Source organism: Branchiostoma lanceolatum, chromosome 1 (genome assembly GCF_035083965.1).
Source record: "Branchiostoma lanceolatum isolate klBraLanc5 chromosome 1, klBraLanc5.hap2, whole genome shotgun sequence".
In the NCBI taxonomy this organism is placed as follows: Eukaryota; Metazoa; Chordata; class Leptocardii; order Amphioxiformes; family Branchiostomatidae; genus Branchiostoma; species Branchiostoma lanceolatum.
Genome location: NC_089722.1, coordinates 3633588 through 3652658, shown reverse-complemented (window position 1 = coordinate 3652658; position 19071 = coordinate 3633588). Strand labels below are relative to the sequence as shown.

The window sequence follows — 19071 nt, the reverse complement described above, 5'->3', positions numbered from 1 at the left end:
AGCTCTGTATCTCACACGGGCTGGGCTATCATGCCGAGAGACCATGTGGATATTCCTTGCAAGTCTCATACCGACCGTGCCCTCGGTGATCCCTGCCTGTAAGAGATAACATTCCGCGGTAGCAGATACTTGTATCCAGATACACGTTCTGACACTGTATCCAGACGCGCTCCGATCCGGCCGTTTAGTACCCTGGGAGTCCAGGCACCGTAATCGGAGCACCGCACGCGCGCCCAAGCTTTCACGGCCCACCCTCCCGCTGCCCCCCGAAGACCGACCCACCCCACTCTCCGCTGCAAACCCAAGCTCCGCTATCCGATTACGGATACGGTTCCGATTACGGATAGCGGAGCTTGGGTTTGCAGCGGAGAGTGGGGCGGGTCGGTCTTCGGGGGGCAGCGGAGGGTGGGCCGTGAAAGCTTGGGCGCGCGTGCGGTGCTCCGATTACGGTGCCTGGACTCCCAGGGTAGCCGTTTAGCCGGGTGACCATTCCCAACAATGCTTAGACGAGCCGAGTCCCGACCGGGCTGTTTAATTTGAGGAAACAAATAATGAAAGTTGCAAGAGTATGCATAATTCATGGTGTGGATTGATTTCTTTTTACATTTTCTGTGTTTTCTTGTCTTTTGTTTAGTAATTTTCGTTCCCACAAGCTGTCCGGCCGGGCCCCGCTTTGGTGAAATGTGACCCTAGTATTATATATCAGGCGTGTTACCGGGCCAAACCGGGGCCCGGCCGGACAGTTTACGGAAACGATTAATACTATATACTGAGGCACATAACGTAAAAAAAGGAACCATGAACATATTTGTGTATATTCTTTTGCATCTTAACAGTCATCCTCACTTGAGGTGACAAACTCAAGCTTATTCTTCGTTGTCGCAAACACTTGTTTATTTATTTACTTACATGTATTTATTGGTTTGGCCGGCTGTTCATCACACACAGCCAGGGCTGCCCAACTAGTCTGGAGGCTATTACAAAGGGCTAGCCCTGCTGACAAAAACAAGACATTACAATGGACAGCATAGTGAGCTAAAACAATATCCTAAATATGTGTACATATCAAAAACTATCGTATATAATGATTAAAAAGACAAATAACGTCTATAAGTATAATTGAACTACGCGTATATGTATGGGCGCCTTAAGTTCCAGAGTTTTATTTTGAAGGACGCAAACATCCCGGCCGGGCCCCGGTTTGGATCATGAAAATATGGCCATAGCATAAGCAGTGGCCTTTTTCTGACAGCTCATCTTTCCAGCTGTCCTTTCAAATTACTGCCGGACCGTAAGTAATTAAAAACAACCCCGTAAAAAGTCCCCGGCTTGTGCTAATGAACTAAGCGGGTGGGCAACACTTCAAGCACCGTAGAGACACCTGGAACCTCACGATGGCATGGTCACCAGGCTACATGCCCTTTACTCTCCAAGCAGAGGTTCGGCTCCGGCTGTTTCTTTCCGTCCTTTAATATAGGCGTCTTTTCGGGCTTTATAGTTTGTCCCGTTTGGCTTGGCGACATAATAAAAAAACGCATAAAAAGGCGTCAAAATTAGACGTCGTAGCCAAACCTCTGCTTGGAGAATACATGCCCTTCCACTGACTGTAAAAGAATAGGCCAGTCGACCCCGTCATTCGGAAAAATTTACTCACTTCCAAACATGGGAGGGCGCGCCCTCCAGCGCATGATGAAATATCATCAGCTCTGTTATTATACCCTAATAATGGCAGACAGACATGCATAGCACACCCATCTCCACACAGACCAGACCTATTTAAGGACAAACAATTTCACTTTTGACGTCAGACATTGTCTTTATAAAACTTTGCTATGTGCAGAATTGACCAATATATGTTTTGAGATCTCAAAATGCAAATTAACTGTGGACTGCTCCTCGCATCTCTCCCACCCCTCCTTCCCTGCCATTGACGGATAATAACACCCAGGCGTATCGGGTTATTTCCGAACTCAAATGGTTAGATATGCACAGAGATCATATATTTATAGAGGGACGATGCCACATTCCCAGAGGGAGGATTACGTACACACAATATGTCTTGTTCGTCGGCCAAAACATCTTGTCATTTACGATGTGTATTTCAATGATTGACGCAAGACTGTGTTCGTCGTGCCTACTTTTTATTTAATGTCCAGATAGTAAGAAAGGGTGCTGAAGCTGTAGTTCATGAATTACTCCCTCCCCCACAGAGTGAATGGTAGAGTCATTATAGATGTCCGAAACCCGCCGAACGCGACCCGCCCTCCTGTCCAGGCGTCCCGGCATTCCTCAGGGGTGAAGTATTAAGTTTGATACCGGCGGGGGGCTGCGATGAGACGGTGACATTTAAATAGATCGTCGCCGCCAACCAAGGACACTCACGTACCGGACCCGTCAGTCACCGCCGGGACTTCAGTCAGTGCTGGGTTTAATATTCGTCACTCTTGGAGGCGATTTAAAAGAAAGGATATCCACAATGAGCTGGCAGCAGTATCTAGACCAACATTTGGTGCAGACGCAGTGCGTCACCGCCGGCGCGATCTGTGGCCTGGACGGCAGCATTTGGGCAAAATCCAACGGGCTTGAGGTACATGGACTTCAGTTTCTTTTTTCTTTTTCCCAGAAGTTGAAGAACCGCACAGTTGCTTAAGCTGTGTAAACTATGCGGCGTTGATATATATTATATAACCCGTGTGTAATGTGTGACCCGACATGTATGTAGTTTTATTTAGTGTGCGCGAAATTCCGCGTCTCACTTCTGCGTCCGGCGGAGAGACGTTTATAGTCATGTCGCCATGTTCGCGGCCACGTGGTCATCATGCCGGCATTCATATCAACCCATCAGTCCTACTCCAGTCACCTCATCATGTCACTGATATACTCTTATCTGTCTCCATACCAAGCGCGTAGATAATAAGGGTAAAGAGTTAACTGCTTTGTCTGTGAGTTTTATAAGTTCACAACAGACGGGTGTACCGAAGGGAACAGTCTCCCGGGGTGGCCGGCCTGACGTGCACCTGTTCTAGCCGGTCTGTAAGGACCTCCCCGGCTGCCGTCACTGGAGGGTATGCATGCCTGTTTTCCGTCAGGCGCAGCGAGTCAGTTTGATTCACGGTTTACGTAACCGGCACGTCCTAGCCTCTACCAGGCTCCAGAGGCGGCTGGAAAGAGTAGAAATTGGCCAAATAGACAGAGACTATGCCGGGGGAGTTAGCCGGCCTGGGAGTACAGTTTGCCAACTTAGGAGTACGAACCGGCCGGCAGACTCCTCTGGCGTGTCATCTGTCTATTCGTCCTGAATTTCCGTTTGCCGGGATCGCCCATGCAGACCCTCTCAATGGTCATGCAGTCGGGATTGATTATTGGGTGTCATATAGCTTATAAAGTGACGAAACTATCGCATGACGAATCTTCGCTATATGATCCAAAATGATAGCCTCTACCAGGCTCCACAGGTCGCTGGAAAAATAGTAGAAATTGGCCAAATAGACAGATAGCATGCCAGAGGAGTTAGCTGGCCAGGGAGTGCAGTTTGCGAACTTCTCTGGCGTGTTATCTGTCTGTTTGGCCATTTTCTATTATTTTCCCAATGTCCTGCGGAGCCTTATAGAGACTAGCAAAATGATGCAAAATTAGAAGACTCGTTCAGAAGCTGTTTTGTATATCAAAAGTCGCCAGGTTTAGAGTCAATTCCATGTCACCGAGAGGGTTTTCAGATGATATTGCTAATAAGTTTGAACAATTTTAGAGAAAAGACTATTTCAGTCAAAATAATTCCAGACTGTTCAAACAATTGGAAATGAAAGTTTGAACATGTCTGAACTCATCTATATATTTTGGAAATAGTATGAAAGTGTTTGCACAAATATCTCTTTATTTAGAACAATTTCCAAACATCTGTGTGATTGTTTCACTGTTGGAACATGTTCCAACATTTTGTATCATTCTCAAAATGGTAGATTTGGGTTATTGCCCCCATAAAAGTAGGTGCTAATCACGCTCTATTGTCTGCCTCTGTATATTTTCAGATTTCACGTCTGGACACAGGCAACTCTTTTGTTTTGAGGTGTCTGTGTATGGCACATAGGCCTAATCCCCTATACTTTGAAGGGATGTGTGAATTGGCCTGTTCCCAGCCCACTGACCCAGTTATACCATTTTTGTAGAATGTTGGAACATGTTCAAACAAATGATCAATCTATGTTGCAACAGTTTAGAAACTAATACAAATAACGTTTTCAATGTTGGAATTTTTTTTAACCTGTTGGAACACAGCAGAAAATATTTAGAACATCAAACGAATGTTGGAAATTGTTCTTAACAGTTACTTATCTCACATAGATTGTTACAAAGGTTTTGTAAATGTTAGAACAAAAGGCAACAAACACCCTCTCGGTAATGTGGAATGGACTCTAAATGCTTAGTCTTTCCTTGTCATTATCTATATTGCTCGGTCACTACAGAACAAGGCTCGAAAGTCACGGAAGTTAAGGATTATGAAAGATGAAAATGTCATGTAGAGTAGATATATAACACGTATTATATGATATTCGTACGAATTTTACGAAAAAAGCACGAATCACTAGGCAAAAACGCACGAATAACTAGGCAAAAACGTACGAATATTATGACAATCGCATGCGCGCACAAATCACTTTGCGAAAATCCAAAACGTACAAATCTTACGAAAAACGGTCTTTTTATGCAAACCGGCGTTGGGAGAAGTTATCTTTCTTGTTTTTTCTGCCTTATAGGCATTGAACCGTCACGAAGACATTTGTTCAGTAATTATAAGCTGTGAGATATTTTTTGCTTTATTAGGCACCCCTGGAAAAGCAACATGACGAATGTAAAAAGAATCATTCCTAACAGCTGGCGGAACAGTCACCTCTTTAGCATGCTTTTTATGGCATAACCATGTGCTGTTTTCCGATTGTATATCAGTTCGGATTGTACCCTAGTTTCTGATAATGATAACAGTCTACCACCCGTACCAGAACTGTCATACAACCAGAAAAGCTATGATAAGTCAAAAACCCCAACCCGTAAGCCAGCTGAGGCTAAAGATATGTAGCCAACACTCGTATCTGCATTAGTCTCCTGTTACGATAATGTAAATCACTGTCCCTGTATATTCCCCAAGTCCGCGTACTTGCAATAATCAGCATTCTGACATGAACTTTCTTAATCATTGTCCGTTCTTAAAACTTCTGTACAGCGCCTTAAGAAGTCTAAGGGCGGGCCTGGCATGTGTGACTTGTATTAGCATGAAAACATTTTCGAGAAATCTTGTTCTATAACCACGCAACTTGAACTTATTTCGACTGATGTTTGGGAATCGGAGAAGACTCAGACAGTCGGCTCCTTTACAAAAATGTATGGAGAAGAAGCACAAGTAAATAAAGCTGCATGTATGAATATGATACCAATGATACACGTGCAATGGCTTCAGCATGACTTTGAATACTTTGAATTGATGAACACAAAAGGAAACGAACCGAACAAGATTACAGCATGGCTAGGACAAAAGATACTAGACCAGACGTCCACACAACATCAGCACCCTCCCGACACCCCCCCCCCCCCCCCACCCCTATTTCCCCAAGAGGCCTGAGTACGTCCCAGGGTGCCCTACAGCTGAACACACACGTAGACAGGCCAGTATTGCTTCATACCCCTTCTAGGAGGGATTGTCCCCAAATATGGTCTGACACGTCCATTCATCCAGATGTGCTTTCGACATTTTCGGAAGCAAAAAGAATTTGACTGTCGACCACTGCTGGCGTTTGGAATTTTCGCAAGAACAATGTCGAGCCAATTTTGTTTCTCCTTTCACGCCATCAATGCATATACTTTTAACAGGGACGTTACAAATGCGTTAGTAGATTGTAGTTGTATAGAGTGTATTATGGAGGGCTGAACTTGATAGACCAAGGAGGTTCGATCAAATGATTAAACCTCCTTGGATAGACTGATTCTATATATGTATGTTTCCCCACTTCAAGTATACATCTTTAGTTAGTAATAATTATGCACACAAATTTCAAATGAATTAAGACAAAGCTTTGATTGTGTAACACATCCATTATTACATATTCACCCGAACACCGTGAAAAAGGAATGGACTCGAGCTCTGAGCTTCATGGATGGTCTAAATATTTTGGGGTTAATGTGTTACGTGATCCACATGTGTGTCTCGACAATAGCCCGGTGAAATTTTCCAAAATAGGGGTTATTTTGAATATAAGGCGCACAACTGCACATTTAAACGCCACACGCGTTCAGATATCATCACAACTGTTGCAATTTCGGCCGAAGTCGCATAAATACAGTCTAGCAATGTGATAATGAAACTGGAATGCATCAGGCACTGATGTTTAAAGCATCGTGATATTCACACTGTGTAATCAATCATACAGATTTTAGTAAACCGAACAAAGAAGTACACTATTCATTACATATTCAACTGTTCAAAGCCCTACTTTGTTAGCACAGGAAGTTTATTTTGAATTTCATCACTCAGATGTCGAAAATTATCCCTTGCTTTGTCAGCAGCCGACTAAAAAAAAGGGTTTTGCTAGGGTCGGTCGGGTAACCTGAAACACAACATTTTTTCCGAGGCCTATAAACCCTGTTGAGAAGACCGTGAAACGAATATAAAATCAAAGTGAGGCGTTTCAACTTCTTGTTGTCATTCACATTGTCTTTATTATCGTTTCTTCCCTGTTTTTCTCACAGATATCAACAGACGAGGTTGCCACACTGGGCAGAGCCTTCACCAGTAACGAAGTTTTAATTCAAAGTAAGTTGCAGGAATTCTGTATAAATTACAAGATTTAGAAATATATAAACAAATACTGTAAATGCATTCAAGTTCGCGTGCTTTTTATTTCGCGGTAGGGAGAAAATGGAGCGTTCGCGGTGGTTTTGCCGGTTCGCGTTTGAAACAGTAGTAGTAGTGCAGTTATAGGTGGGCTAAAAGTTTTGCGGTAGTTTTAAGTTCGCGCTGAAAGTTCACAGCGAAACCCGCGAACATAAAACCACCGCGAACATTTCTGCATTTACAGTAAATAGATTCCATGTCGCAAGTTCTCGATCTTGTTCGTGTATGCAATATAATATGAGGGGAATTTAACGTCCCATTCATTTTGGCTTTCAGTCGGAATGCGATGTGACATTTAGGTGAATGAACGTCTAAAAACGCTTTGTAAAACTACTCAAACAACTGGATCACTTGTCACTGACGAAAGATAGCGGATGCTGTCTGAACTGTCTGAATGTTTGAATTTCGTATCCAGCTGCTTGAGAAACAGTTATTTGGTGTGTCTTATTGACTGGATGTCTATTGTATTGTATATTTTGTCTGACAGAACATATGTACACATTGTCTGTTCCAGGTGGAATTAGAATAGGAGGAGTAAAGTACATCTACCTGAGCGGGGACGATAAGCTGATCCGGGGGAAGAAGGACAGAACAGGGGTTCACATAGTCAAGACTAAAACAGGTAAGCCATGTCGTCATCCAGTTTACAGATGGGATGCTAAACCAGTGATTGGGTAACAAAGTTGCGCGTGTGTACATGCATGTATGTGAAATCATGTGTTCGTGTGTGTGTGTGTGCGTATGTGTGTGAAAGTGTATCTCTCCTTCTAATCTCTGTGCTTCTTTGTGCATGTTTATGTGTGTGTGTTTGTATGTGTGCCTACTTTCGTCAAAACCCTTTTTTTAGAAATATATAGCTATAGATTTAATGGCATGGGTTTCCTCACATGCTAAGCATGGTCATGATGTGTGTTGTTTGTATCGTTACTATGGTGATGTTTGTTGTTTTTATTCGTTGCTATGGTGATGATGTTTTTTGTTTGTATTGTTGCTATGGTGATGATCGTTTTTCATTGTATTGTTGCTACGGTGATGTTTGCTGTTTGTATTGTTGCTATGGTGATGATATTTGTTGTTGCATTATTGCTATGGTGATGATGTTTGTTGTTTCTATTGTTGCTATGGTGACGATGCTTTTTGTTTGTATTGCAGCCATGGTGATGGCGATATACGCAGAGCCGATCCTGCCAGAGCAGTGCGCCTGCGTGGTAGAAAAACTGGGAGACTGGCTGATTCAGAACGAGCTTTGATGTTCCGCTGAAAATCATCATTTCTGCTGTATGGAATCGAAATCTATAAGTTCCTAACTAGACATATGTACAGTCGGACATAAGCGTGTCTAAACGATAGCCTTTATAAGGCGGCAGACATTGTTGTAAATGACCATTTTTGCATGAAGTAGTTAGGAGAAAATTTCACTTCAATATAACAGAGAAAAAGTACTTAAAAAGTATCAAGAGAATTTGTCGTTGAATTTTTTGTCAAAAAATAGGTGATAGTGATTGATTATAAATGAAAAATACTTCAAAGTATTTTGCATCTTGAAACTATAGGTGGGAAGTTTTCCTCAAGTTGGATTTTTCTAATTTGTTAGACTAGGTTCAATAGCCTAACCGACATAACTTTAATTGCCAATTTTAAATATTATGTCTAGAAAGATAGATGTAGGGAATGGATGTATGGATGGAGGGGAAAACCAGAGGAATGCATGTTTATGAAGAGAAAACCTGCCCGTAATCAATTTGTAAGTTTGGATATTACTATACCGTAAGGTACATCGAACTTCTAGTTGTCGTAGGACGAGTTGTATTACCAAAACACAACACAACACTGCCAGACTAGCAACATCGTAATGTCTTCATCTGTTTTCATTTCGTATATGTTGAGGGGTCGTTTCTTCATTCATTATTTAAATTCTAAATGTACCGACCATTTGCAACATGTGATATTTATTCAAACTGTTATTCCACATGACTATGTGTGAGAAATGACCGTTGACATGACGTTATGTAATTTGTTTAGTTCAGCGCATAAATCAAACTTTCGTTACTGGCTGTTTGAAGACTGAAGGTATAAGGATAATAAAGAATCACTTTTATCTTCCGTATGGGTGTAGTTTTTCTTAGGCTATACAAGGAGGTTAAAATAGCCTCCTTTGGCTATACTATCAAATGTGAGCTTTGTTTCTTCATTTTAAGCTGGTTTCTCATTGGACTGTGCCAATTTACACCAAAATGCGCCAGGTATTCGCAAAGTGGTGCAGTTTGTCGCCTGAAATTGCGATTTTGGTGGAACTTAAAAGAAAATTGGAACAAAATTGGAAACATCTTTTTTCACTGCAAATCTCTTTTAGATGAATTTCTAATCATTGTTATTCAAACTTATCTTGTATTCAAACTAAGAATTGTGACAGTGACATTCTGGGTGTGGGGATTTTGTTCGGCTCATCTGGGCTTCATACACAAAACGTTGCATGTCAGTGTGATCGCAATGGAAAATTGGCACAAATTTGGAGCAAAAGTGTTGTTCATGATCATGCAGAGTGGAAGTTAAAGGTACTGAAAACAATGTATGTTTGTTTGTTTGTTTGTTTGCTTCACTCACATTCTATAATAATTGTCATGTACGTTCTAACTACATGAACCTCCAACCAATGCAATGCAAAGGATCAAAGATACAAGAATGATGGCATTGAGGCTTCTACCTTTATACAAAGCAGCGTCTGTACCTTGCATAATAACATCTATTATTGCAGCAATGTATCATTGATAAAAATGTGCTCAAAACTACAGCATATCATACAAAATGAACTTGTTAAAAGTATCCTTGTCTTCTTTACACATGATCTTTCTGTTAATTTGAGCAAGCACTGGTTTAGCAGGTATCTCAATAGACTGCGCCAAATTGCAAAGGACATTTCCAAAGTGGCGGCAATTTGTCATGAAATCTTTTGCAATTGGCAACTCGCATAAGTGCAAAATGACACAAACTGGTGCGATCACCGCCAATCTCTTTGACCTCTTAATCATTGTACATTGCTTCTCGATTCAGTGGCAAAGCTGCCATTACCAATAAAGTTATCTTGTATCTGATTTGGGGTTGAAACTGAGAATGTGACATTCCAGGCGCAGCCATTTTGTTTGCAGAGGTCGCAAATTTAACTGTGCACTGCTCAGGCATTGGCGAAAAATGTGCAAGGTTGGCAAAATTTCCTGGCACAGGTCCAGTGAGATATCTGCTTTTGCTTCTTCTGTAGTTTAGATTTACAACAGAACCTATCAACAAATTGAACTGTTCACTATGAAAAAAACGAAGGAGCTAAACTAGCCTATCAGTTTAGAACTATCGTAGCATGACTTCTTGATCTTTTAAACCCCTCAAAGGTTCTAAATGCAAAATAAGGATGATATTTACTGTTTTTTGGTAGTTTCTTAACACAGATATCTGGATTTCTGTTATGAACACAATAATGTACTATCTTGATCGGTTACTGTAGTATCATAGACTTTCTTTTGCTAACTGGTCTGTGACAGAACATATTAATATTGTATTTTAGTCATCTACATTTCATATGTAACCTGTGTATAGCCCCAGTCCATCGACTGACCGACACTAGAGATCCTTACTTAGTCTTACATTATTTCCATTGTTTACCTGCATTGCTTACCTTGCGGGACTTTTCACCTCAACCGTCTTCTACATTCTCTACACATGAAATATAGCAGTAATATAATGTACACTGTACAATGTCTCTTAAGATACTACAACGTTAGACTTCTCGGGTGGTTTGCTGGCCCTCGGCAGTTTGAGGGTTAACACTGATCTCCACTTGCTGCCTGCATACCGGACACGACCCATTCTGTTTCAACCACCGGTCCACACACTTGGAGTGGAACTCGTGGGCGCACGGCATCCTCCTGAGCTTGTTCCCAGTCTTGTACTCCACCATACAGATGGTGCAGGAAGTTTCGTTCCCCTCTGCGGCCAATCGCTGCGCGTCGGCCCGCGTGAACTTACGACACGGAAGCTGAGCGATTTCGTCTTTCGTCAGTCCGCGCGGCGCTTCATCTTCTTCCACCTCCACGTCGCCGAACATCTCGGCATCGCGGGGAGAAAACATTCCCATGACCTCAAGGAACCCGTCCCAGGAGTCGCTGGATTCATCGTCGGAGAGTTCGTCCTCAAGGAAGTCCTCCCACGAGTCGTAATCCTCGTCCCACGAGTCGCTGAAGTCTGAGGAGTCGGAGTCTGAGCCGTTTATGGCGTCCTCTTCTTCAAGAAAGGACCTGCGAAAAGGGGCGGCACTTTGTCTTCATAATTATGTACAATAACACAGCACCTTAAACCTTGAACGAGGAAATCTGTGATGTCATCTCGGGAGACATTGAGTCCTTCTGCACCACTCAGTCCGGTCTTCCATTAGCGATCTCAGCTCTGTTGTTGAAATGTCACTGAGCTCAGTATCCCTTTTTAGGTTGTCAATGAGGGTTGTGCGTCTCCTGCCCCTTTTCCTCCTGTCCCTTTTCCTCCTTTCCAAACACAGCACAGTTTGGGTTTAACTCCTCCCTACATCATGTTTACCCAGCTATCACATGTACACACACAGACACACACATAAGTTGCCCAAGACTAAACAGAAGCCTTATCATCCTCTGGGGCAGCACTTTGGAACCAGGGCTCGGAATTCATTTTTGGAAAAAAAGGTAAGGTGCACAAGAAGAATGTTGGGTGTACAAAATAGAATAAAGCAGAATGTCAGCAAAACATATTTACAAACTCTTAACTCTGTTTGCAATTTCGATAAAATTAAAATAATAACGTGACTGCTGTTGATTATTATGCATGTGACAAGAGACAGTCATTCTCTGCGGCGGCACTTTAGAACACACTACCACATCATCACAGCAATGTTCACTCAGTTATAAATCACATATACACACATACAACACCGGTACCGCCTCAGGGCACAAGGCAGTCTTCAGGGCACAATGAAAACCCCAAGCAGGAGATTTATTTTATTTATCTATTTTCATAGATTTCTATGTTACCCCTGGTGAAATAAAAACAAAAAAACAGTACCTGAGGAACAGTTGGTACGCCAGCATGTCCAGCTGCTGTTGGAAGGCCGTCCCCCCGGAACCTTCCCGCGGTCTCACCCGCCGGCGGCCTGTCAGGCGGCGCCGGGGACGGTTTACGGACCCCGCTCCTCGACTGGGCTGTGAACTCGACCTCCGACCTGCGGAGGCGGTTGTCGGGCGTGGCGTCCGCGCGGTCGTCCTACCGGATTGCGTGGTGCCGCTGACAGTGGCGGAGTTCGGGCGTCTCCTGCGGCCGCGCCCCCGCCGGCTTCCCGCAGTCGTGACGGCTGTGCTGCTAGCGGACGCCTCTTCTGACGCATCGTTACCTGAACGGAACAGACAATATTCAGCATGACTTTATACTGGTTTTCTTTAATAAACGTCTCATTCAGGTTACTGTGTAATCTAGAACAGTATATGACATGACTAACATGTATCATAAGTCTTATGCATCGGAAGAACAGACCACCCAATATTCAGCATCGTTACCTGAACAGAACAGCCAATATTCAGGCTTCACTGGACACTTACAGGCTTTATAATTATACTAGCTTGTTTGGTGCAGGCTATTAGCTAGCAGGGCGGATTGGGCGTTCTCGGGACACCCTACACTATGAAGACAAATAAATTAGATGCCCTTTTTAAAGGGGACGCTCAGAGGATAGTATTTCCCTGGTAATTACATACACATGTACAGTACACTGTTCAGACAGCTTAAATCAGGAGAAGTCAGACTGATGCACAGCGCAGAAGAAAAGCGGATACGCAGAAAAGAGCTTTGCAACAGAACTGAGTCAGCTTCCAGATGTGATTTTTGTGGCAGAGACTGCCATTCTTGTATAGGACTGTTTAGCCATAGTCGATGCTGTAGGGCTGTTGTGAATTAGGATTTTACCATGGTCAATACTGACCGACGGAAGCCATATATGGATGTACAGTCACACAAACACACTGCCCACTGTTTTTTTCTCATGCCAGACACTGGGACAGCATGTAAATTGATTGACATGCAAAGCTACCAGGTAATTGTTAATCCCCCCCTCTGCAATTTTTGGACACCCTGTCCATGAATCCAAGCTGAAAACCTGGTATGGTGTGATAAACGTCCCTTTAGTTACTGTACCATCCATCTAACAAGATTTTATTACATTACTTACCTGTATCACTGGTGTTATTGCTGGGTCTACAAATCCTAGCTGAAAGCCTGGTTTGTTGTGATAAACGTCCCTTTAGTTACTGAACCATCCATCTAACAGTAACAAGTATGTACGTATATTACATTTGAACTCACCTGTATCACTGGTGTTATTGCTGGGTCTGTTCGTCCCGCTGGCTGAAGCCGGTCTGTTGGTCCTCCTGCGCGCTGCTGCCCCCCTCAGTCCAGACAGACCTCGGTGCCGCCCGCTCTCACGGCCGCTCTGGCCGCCTTCTCTTGTTGATGTCTGCTGGGAGGTCTGTCTGGGCCTCAACTGCATTCTGGTAACTGGGGCTTGCTGGGTCGCTGTTGGGCATTAGGATTAATGAAACAAAATCAGTTCCTGCAGTTCAAAAAAATTCGCAAGGGGGCCCAAATCTACACCACTTATCATCTGCTATAAGAGCTATCTACCAATCACCAAGGCTTGTCTATAGCACGAGATATCAAAACTGGAAGTTCTGCTGATGATATACGTACCTTAGAAAGCCACTAGAGGCCTATTATCGAACGTAACCATCACTTTCCCAACTCCTACCCACCTATCAAATATCTAAGGGATTTTTTTATATTTTTTTTATCAATTCGTAAGCGCCTGATGCTGCCATCGATTTACGAAGAATGGCGGCTCAATTCCCTACCCCATTTAGGCCGGAATGTTTTTGGTCCACTCACGGGATTCTCGAGTTATGCTGCTAAACCATAACCTTCTTGGAGAAACTAAATATTTCTATTGGAACTTGTTTTGGATACACAAATTGCATACTGGAATTGTATAGAAAGTAAAATATTTCTCTCAGCAACATTTAATCCATTGATCTCTGTTACTGTACACTTGCTGATTACCTGCGTGCTGATTGGCTGCTGGTTGAGTAGCTATGTGCTGATTGGTTGCTGGTTGTGTAGGTATGTGCTGATTGCTTGCTGGTTGAGTAGCTGTGTGCTGATTGGTTGCTCCAGGTTGATTGACAGCAGGCAGGTTAGTTGTCCGGAGTTGCTGCCTTCTGGCTTCTAGATCTTCAGGGGTTGTGTTCCGCCGGTCCCCCAGCATGCCTTGCTGTCTCAGCAGTAGGAAGTCTTCTTCAGGTAAACCTCCAATGTACATGAGATACTCCGCTTCCCTGGGGGGTAGGGAAACAACAGATTTCATCAGTAACATTTGTTTGTTTGTTCATTCATATCTAATGAGTTACAAGCTGAATATCTGGACAGATTTCTTTATCCTCTCACACCCGGAAGGACCCCTACTCTTTTCTACAGGTGCCGTGGGTTCTTTTACGTGCTCGAGGTGTGGCTCTCCTCAAACACGGGACCTCCATTTAACATCCTATCTGAGGGACATCCCTAGCCAAAGCTAAAGGTACTCATTTACTGAGAACTGAGGAAAGTCATGTAAAGTGCCTGTCAAGTGTCATGTAAAATGGCATGACAGGGTTGAACCGCTAATGGTTCCGGGTCCAAACACTCTAACCATTAAGCCACATGATGGCACAGACATTGTGCCACCGTTGTGTTGTCAGCCCTAGTTACCTCACCTGCGTAGTTGCTCGAACTCCTGCCTCCTGTCTGCTTCCAGGGATTTCAGGTGTTCCTAACCCTAACCCTAACCCTAACCCTAATCCTAACCCTAACCCTAACCCTAACCCTGACCCTAACCTTAACCTTAACCTTAACCCTTACCTGCGTAGTTGCTCCAGCTCCTCCCTCCTGTCCGTATCCAGGGACTGCAGGTGTTCCTCCTGGGTCACCATCCGTCCGTCCGTCAGCGTCACCAGCTCTCGCCGCGAGCGTTCCCGCCACTGCTGCACGAACTCCAGGGGGTTGTCCCGCCCCTGGGCTCTCCTGCCGCGACCTGACATACCGCCGCCAAACGAAAGGTTGGCGCTAGAGGACAGAAAACAACAATGGTATCAAAACTAACACCAGCTCTCGCCGCGAGCACGAACTCCAGGGGGTTGTCCCGACCCTGAGGTCTCCTGCCGCGACCTGACATACCGCCGTCAGATGATAGGTGGCGCTAGAGGATAGTATCAAAACTCACACCAGCTCCCGCCGTGAGCATTCCCGCCACTGCTGCAAACTTCAGGGGGTTGTCCCGGCCCTGGGGTCTCCTGTCGCGACCTGACATACCGCCGACAGACGATAGGTGGCACTGTATTAGGATTTAGGTCATGCCTGGGCCTGATACGGGCGATCCTACCCGCAATCGGGTTGGTACCTCGGGTGATACGGATATTCTATATGTGGAAAACAACAAAAATAAAAAAAGCCAATGGGGGCCCAAACTTACATCACTTACCCAAGATCTATCCACCACTTAAAAATCATGAACAAAGCACTTCCTCATCGATCAATCTTGGAAGAAGGGGGGATGGGATACATGTTAGTACATGTAGTATGGGGGTCAGGAGCATGCTCCTAGTTTGAGCATCCTAGTTAGTTTACCCCGGGCTCCCGTGACTCTTCCCTCCTCAATATCCTCCCTTTCCCTTCTTCTCTTAGTCAATCCCAGCTATCTCCCTAGTAGTTATTTAAGGGGTCATTTATCGAAAACGTCTAACCAGCTGTCCATGGACTATACCCGTCTATACCAGTACCTTCAGGAATGGGGGTGTCGGCCTGTAATGTTGCAGGCTTAGAATACTGCTAGGAGGCCCAAAATTGCAATGTTTCTTCGCGACCCACAAATACCAACAACATTTATGCAAATCCATCAAAAGGATCTTGAGTTCTAGGAACACACAAACGAAATTAAATTGCAGACAAAGCATATGTAACATATCCGTTCATCAGGCATTACTGCTGTGTATGCAGTTTCTAGGCGTGACGACGGCTTGGACAATGTCGTCATTGTTACAAATAACCCACTTCCTTCTGTATGATGTCATCACAAGCAGTCACGCACCTAATACCAACCAAACATAAACCACAACAGCACGACATGACAGCTCACAATGCAGCCACCACAGCTAAAAATCAATCTATGCATTTCAATAATGAATACCTGACATGATTCTCTATTGTGTCTATTTATAGGAAGAGACAGATCAATTATATTCCAGGCTGTGACGAAATCTTGGACACACACTGTTGTCATTTGAATTATGCAATCAATTATATATGTATGATTCTATGTATGATGATCAACTATGATTCCTGAAATAAAATCTACCTCTGTAATAATATTATAGTATTTAGAGTCACAATTGAAACAATAAGACATCACAATTACAACATCTGCTAGTACTGTTTATAGAGTGACTATGTCTAAGTTCTTTGCTGTAAATTCTTCATGAATTTGAGATTTTGAGTGAATCAAGAACTGTCTTCAGCTCCTTTCATCTTGATACATGTACAGAAAGTCTACAGCCTTTTCTGTCTTGATGTGTGATACAAGAATCAAGAACAGTTGATGTATAATTGTCCTGTCTTCAGTTCTGACGTAAAGTTGTCATTAAAAATTCATAGGGAACCATAAAAGACTCACAGAACAAACATCATCATGGCAAGGCAGCCGTCATTGTTCTCTGCACAAATCACACGTACTACGCCAGTACGGTACCAATGAATATACTAATGTAACGTTGTGTGCCGTGCCTTGTTCTATGTAACGAGTAAAGTCGTTATACCGAACGGGACCGGCCGTTCGAACATAGAACGGCCGATCCCGTTCTACCATTTGAAATGGGGGGGGAAGAATGTAACGTTGTGTGCCGTGCCTTGTTCTATGTAACGAGTAAAGTCGTTATACCGAACGGGACCGGCCGTTCGAACATAGAACGGCCGATCCCGTTCTACCATTTGAAATGGGGGGGAAGAATGTAACGTTGTGTGCCGTGCCTTGTTCTATGTAACGAGTAAAGTCGTTATACCGAACGGGACCGGCCGTTCGAACATAGAACGGCCGATCCCGTTCTACCATTTGAAATGGGGGGGAAGAATGTAACGTTGTGTGCCGTGCCTTGTTCTATGTAACGAGTAAAGTCGTTATACCGAACGGGACCGGCCGTTCGAACATAGAACGGCCGATCCCGTTCTACCATTTGAAATGGGGGGGAAGAATGTAACGTTGTGTGCCGTGCCTTGTTCTATGTAACGAGTAAAGTCGTTATACCGAACGGGACCGGCCGTTCGAACATAGAATGGCCGATCCCGTTCTACCATTTGAATAAACAGTTGTTTGAGAAGTTTCAACACATGCAGTCGTGTCCGTACTAGTGTCCGTACTTCTTGACCTCTCATACTAATACCCGCCTCTATGTCAAGCTTCCGGATTAGCCCAAAATTGTAGTAGGCATTAGTCAGTCTCCTAATATATAAGACAATGATTATACTGAGTCGAGCAAGCAAATTACTGATAAGTACCTTTCCCAAGGGCACAACATCGGGACCTGTCAGTGAATAAAACTTAGTACCTCCAGGTTCTGAGTTAAGGTCTCATTCATGAGTTTTTTCGCCCCATAGGTTTACATGTTATAAAACGTGTTTTACATGGGCGCGTTCGTAATGAAGCTGTAGGAAATGCACCGATGTCATTCATTCTTTGTTGAGCTCATCTACCCTAGATCATTTGAAAAAATTGCCAACCAATGCCTTTTTATGGCAATTACAAACGGCACTTAGCTAGATCCCCTAAATAGGCACTTTCCAGCTGAAAGTGATCGACCGAATTACCGCCAATGTCCGGCTGTGGACGTCCGACCTCGCGCGCGGCTGCCGACCTTTACCTGTTAATTTCTTTGGTTACAAACAAGCTTTCATCAGTTTGACGCTTGAGATCAGTCGGGCTGGATAAAAGAGAATTTCCCACCAATATAAACACACGTTCATGCAGCCATTCATTTTTTTGGGCAACGGACTCTTTTAGGGTACCCACTTGGAGTAATACAGGAATGAGACCTTAACAACCCTAACCACAAGGACATAAAGATAAAGGCAGAGTACAACTGCAGACAACAATCTTCATAAACAATTGGAACATTCATGGGAAAAGTAGTAACATTTGCGAAATTATCATGTAATGTAATATGGCGGGGAGCTATAAAATTGGAGGAACCTCGAGCTCCTTAACTAGTCCCATCATGTAACTTACCTGACTCGCGACTGTCAGAAACTTTAATAATAATAATAATAATAATAATATCAGGTGTATTTGCAGCCAGTGCCACAGGCAGGTACCCAATATGTAGGGTAATGAGGCTGTTTAACGTGTTCAAGGCACCTCCTCGAGCACGGGACCCCCGTTTTACGTCCCTCCCGGAAGACGATTTCGTGGAAAGCTTCGTGAGGCTACAGCAATAAGAGCTGATAATAATATTATCTATTTCCGTTTTAGGCTTTTAGTCCTACAAGATCGCAGTCTATCAAATCAAGATACTGTCACTGTCAAACCGAGACGACAAACTCTAAAACTGACGTATTTTTTTGTCAACCGTCAAAAACAAATTGTTTTTCTCGTTTGCAAAAAATTATTTTATGCAAGTCCGTTCACATAACAAAACATAGCACATACAACCATATGACAGTTCCAAGCCTTATACAGAGAAGAGGTACTAGTCTATTACACCCTTAAGTGGTCATAGTGATAATTTTGATCCCATTTGAGGTATTAAGAGATATTTAAAGACATTTTTCTCAATTTTCTTACCTCTGATCCAACGTCACCTCCTCCGCCAGTACAGGTTCAGCCGAATAATTGGGGCCTCGCAACATATTGCTGTCTTTTGTTGTTGTAATAACAGCCTGCAAATATTTGCCATTTCTAAGACAAGAAAACCTACTTGCTATTTTTACGCAATATAAACAAGAATAAATACCAATTTTCTGATTCTAAAAGTGCATTTCTATTGGTTTCTAATTATCATACTAACAACATTCTAATTTTATAGAGTATATTCTATTAGGCATTAGAAATA

At 43.4% G+C, this 19071-nt stretch overlaps 2 protein-coding genes across 2 annotated transcripts; one reads left to right on the top strand and one right to left on the bottom strand.

The window, feature by feature from the left end:
• The first annotated feature begins 2290 nt into the window (after nt 1-2290).
• Nucleotides 2291-8981, top strand: LOC136430146 (profilin). Its single transcript, XM_066420471.1, has 4 exons — nt 2291-2587; nt 6739-6802; nt 7398-7505; nt 8036-8981. Exons 1-4 carry the CDS (start codon nt 2477-2479, stop codon nt 8131-8133), a joined length of 381 nt encoding a protein of 126 aa, XP_066276568.1. The 5' UTR covers nt 2291-2476; the 3' UTR covers nt 8134-8981.
• A 588-nt stretch (nt 8982-9569) lies between these two features.
• Nucleotides 9570-18886, bottom strand: LOC136430137 (E3 ubiquitin-protein ligase RLIM-like). The gene is made up of 6 exons (XM_066420461.1): nt 18804-18886; nt 14837-15040; nt 14003-14277; nt 13253-13462; nt 11963-12287; nt 9570-11169 (listed from the first exon to the last, which is right to left on the bottom strand). The coding sequence occupies exons 1-6, from the start codon at nt 18866-18868 to the stop codon at nt 10653-10655; spliced, it is 1596 nt and encodes a 531-aa protein (XP_066276558.1). The 5' UTR covers nt 18869-18886; the 3' UTR covers nt 9570-10652.
• Between the last annotated feature and the right edge of the window lie 185 nt (nt 18887-19071).

What these genes read in the sequence shown, in the direction of transcription:
- LOC136430137 (XM_066420461.1), bottom strand. Translation starts at nt 18,868, where the DNA reads ATGTTGCGAGGCCCCAATTATTCGGCTGAACCTGTACTGGCGGAGGAG. An exon ending in GAGCTGGAGCAACTACGCAG is followed by an intron (nt 14,278 to 14,836) that starts GTAAGGGTTAAG and finishes CCTACCCCCCAG; the next exon opens with GGAAGCGGAGTATCTCATGT. An exon ending in CAATAACACCAGTGATACAG is followed by an intron (nt 12,288 to 13,252) that starts GTGAGTTCAAAT and finishes TGTTCCGTTCAG; the next exon opens with GTAACGATGCGTCAGAAGAG.
- LOC136430146 (XM_066420471.1), top strand. Translation starts at nt 2,477, where the DNA reads ATGAGCTGGCAGCAGTATCTAGACCAACATTTGGTGCAGACGCAGTGC. An exon ending in CAAAATCCAACGGGCTTGAG is followed by an intron (nt 2,588 to 6,738) that starts GTACATGGACTT and finishes TTTTTCTCACAG; the next exon opens with ATATCAACAGACGAGGTTGC. An exon ending in TAACGAAGTTTTAATTCAAA is followed by an intron (nt 6,803 to 7,397) that starts GTAAGTTGCAGG and finishes TGTCTGTTCCAG; the next exon opens with GTGGAATTAGAATAGGAGGA.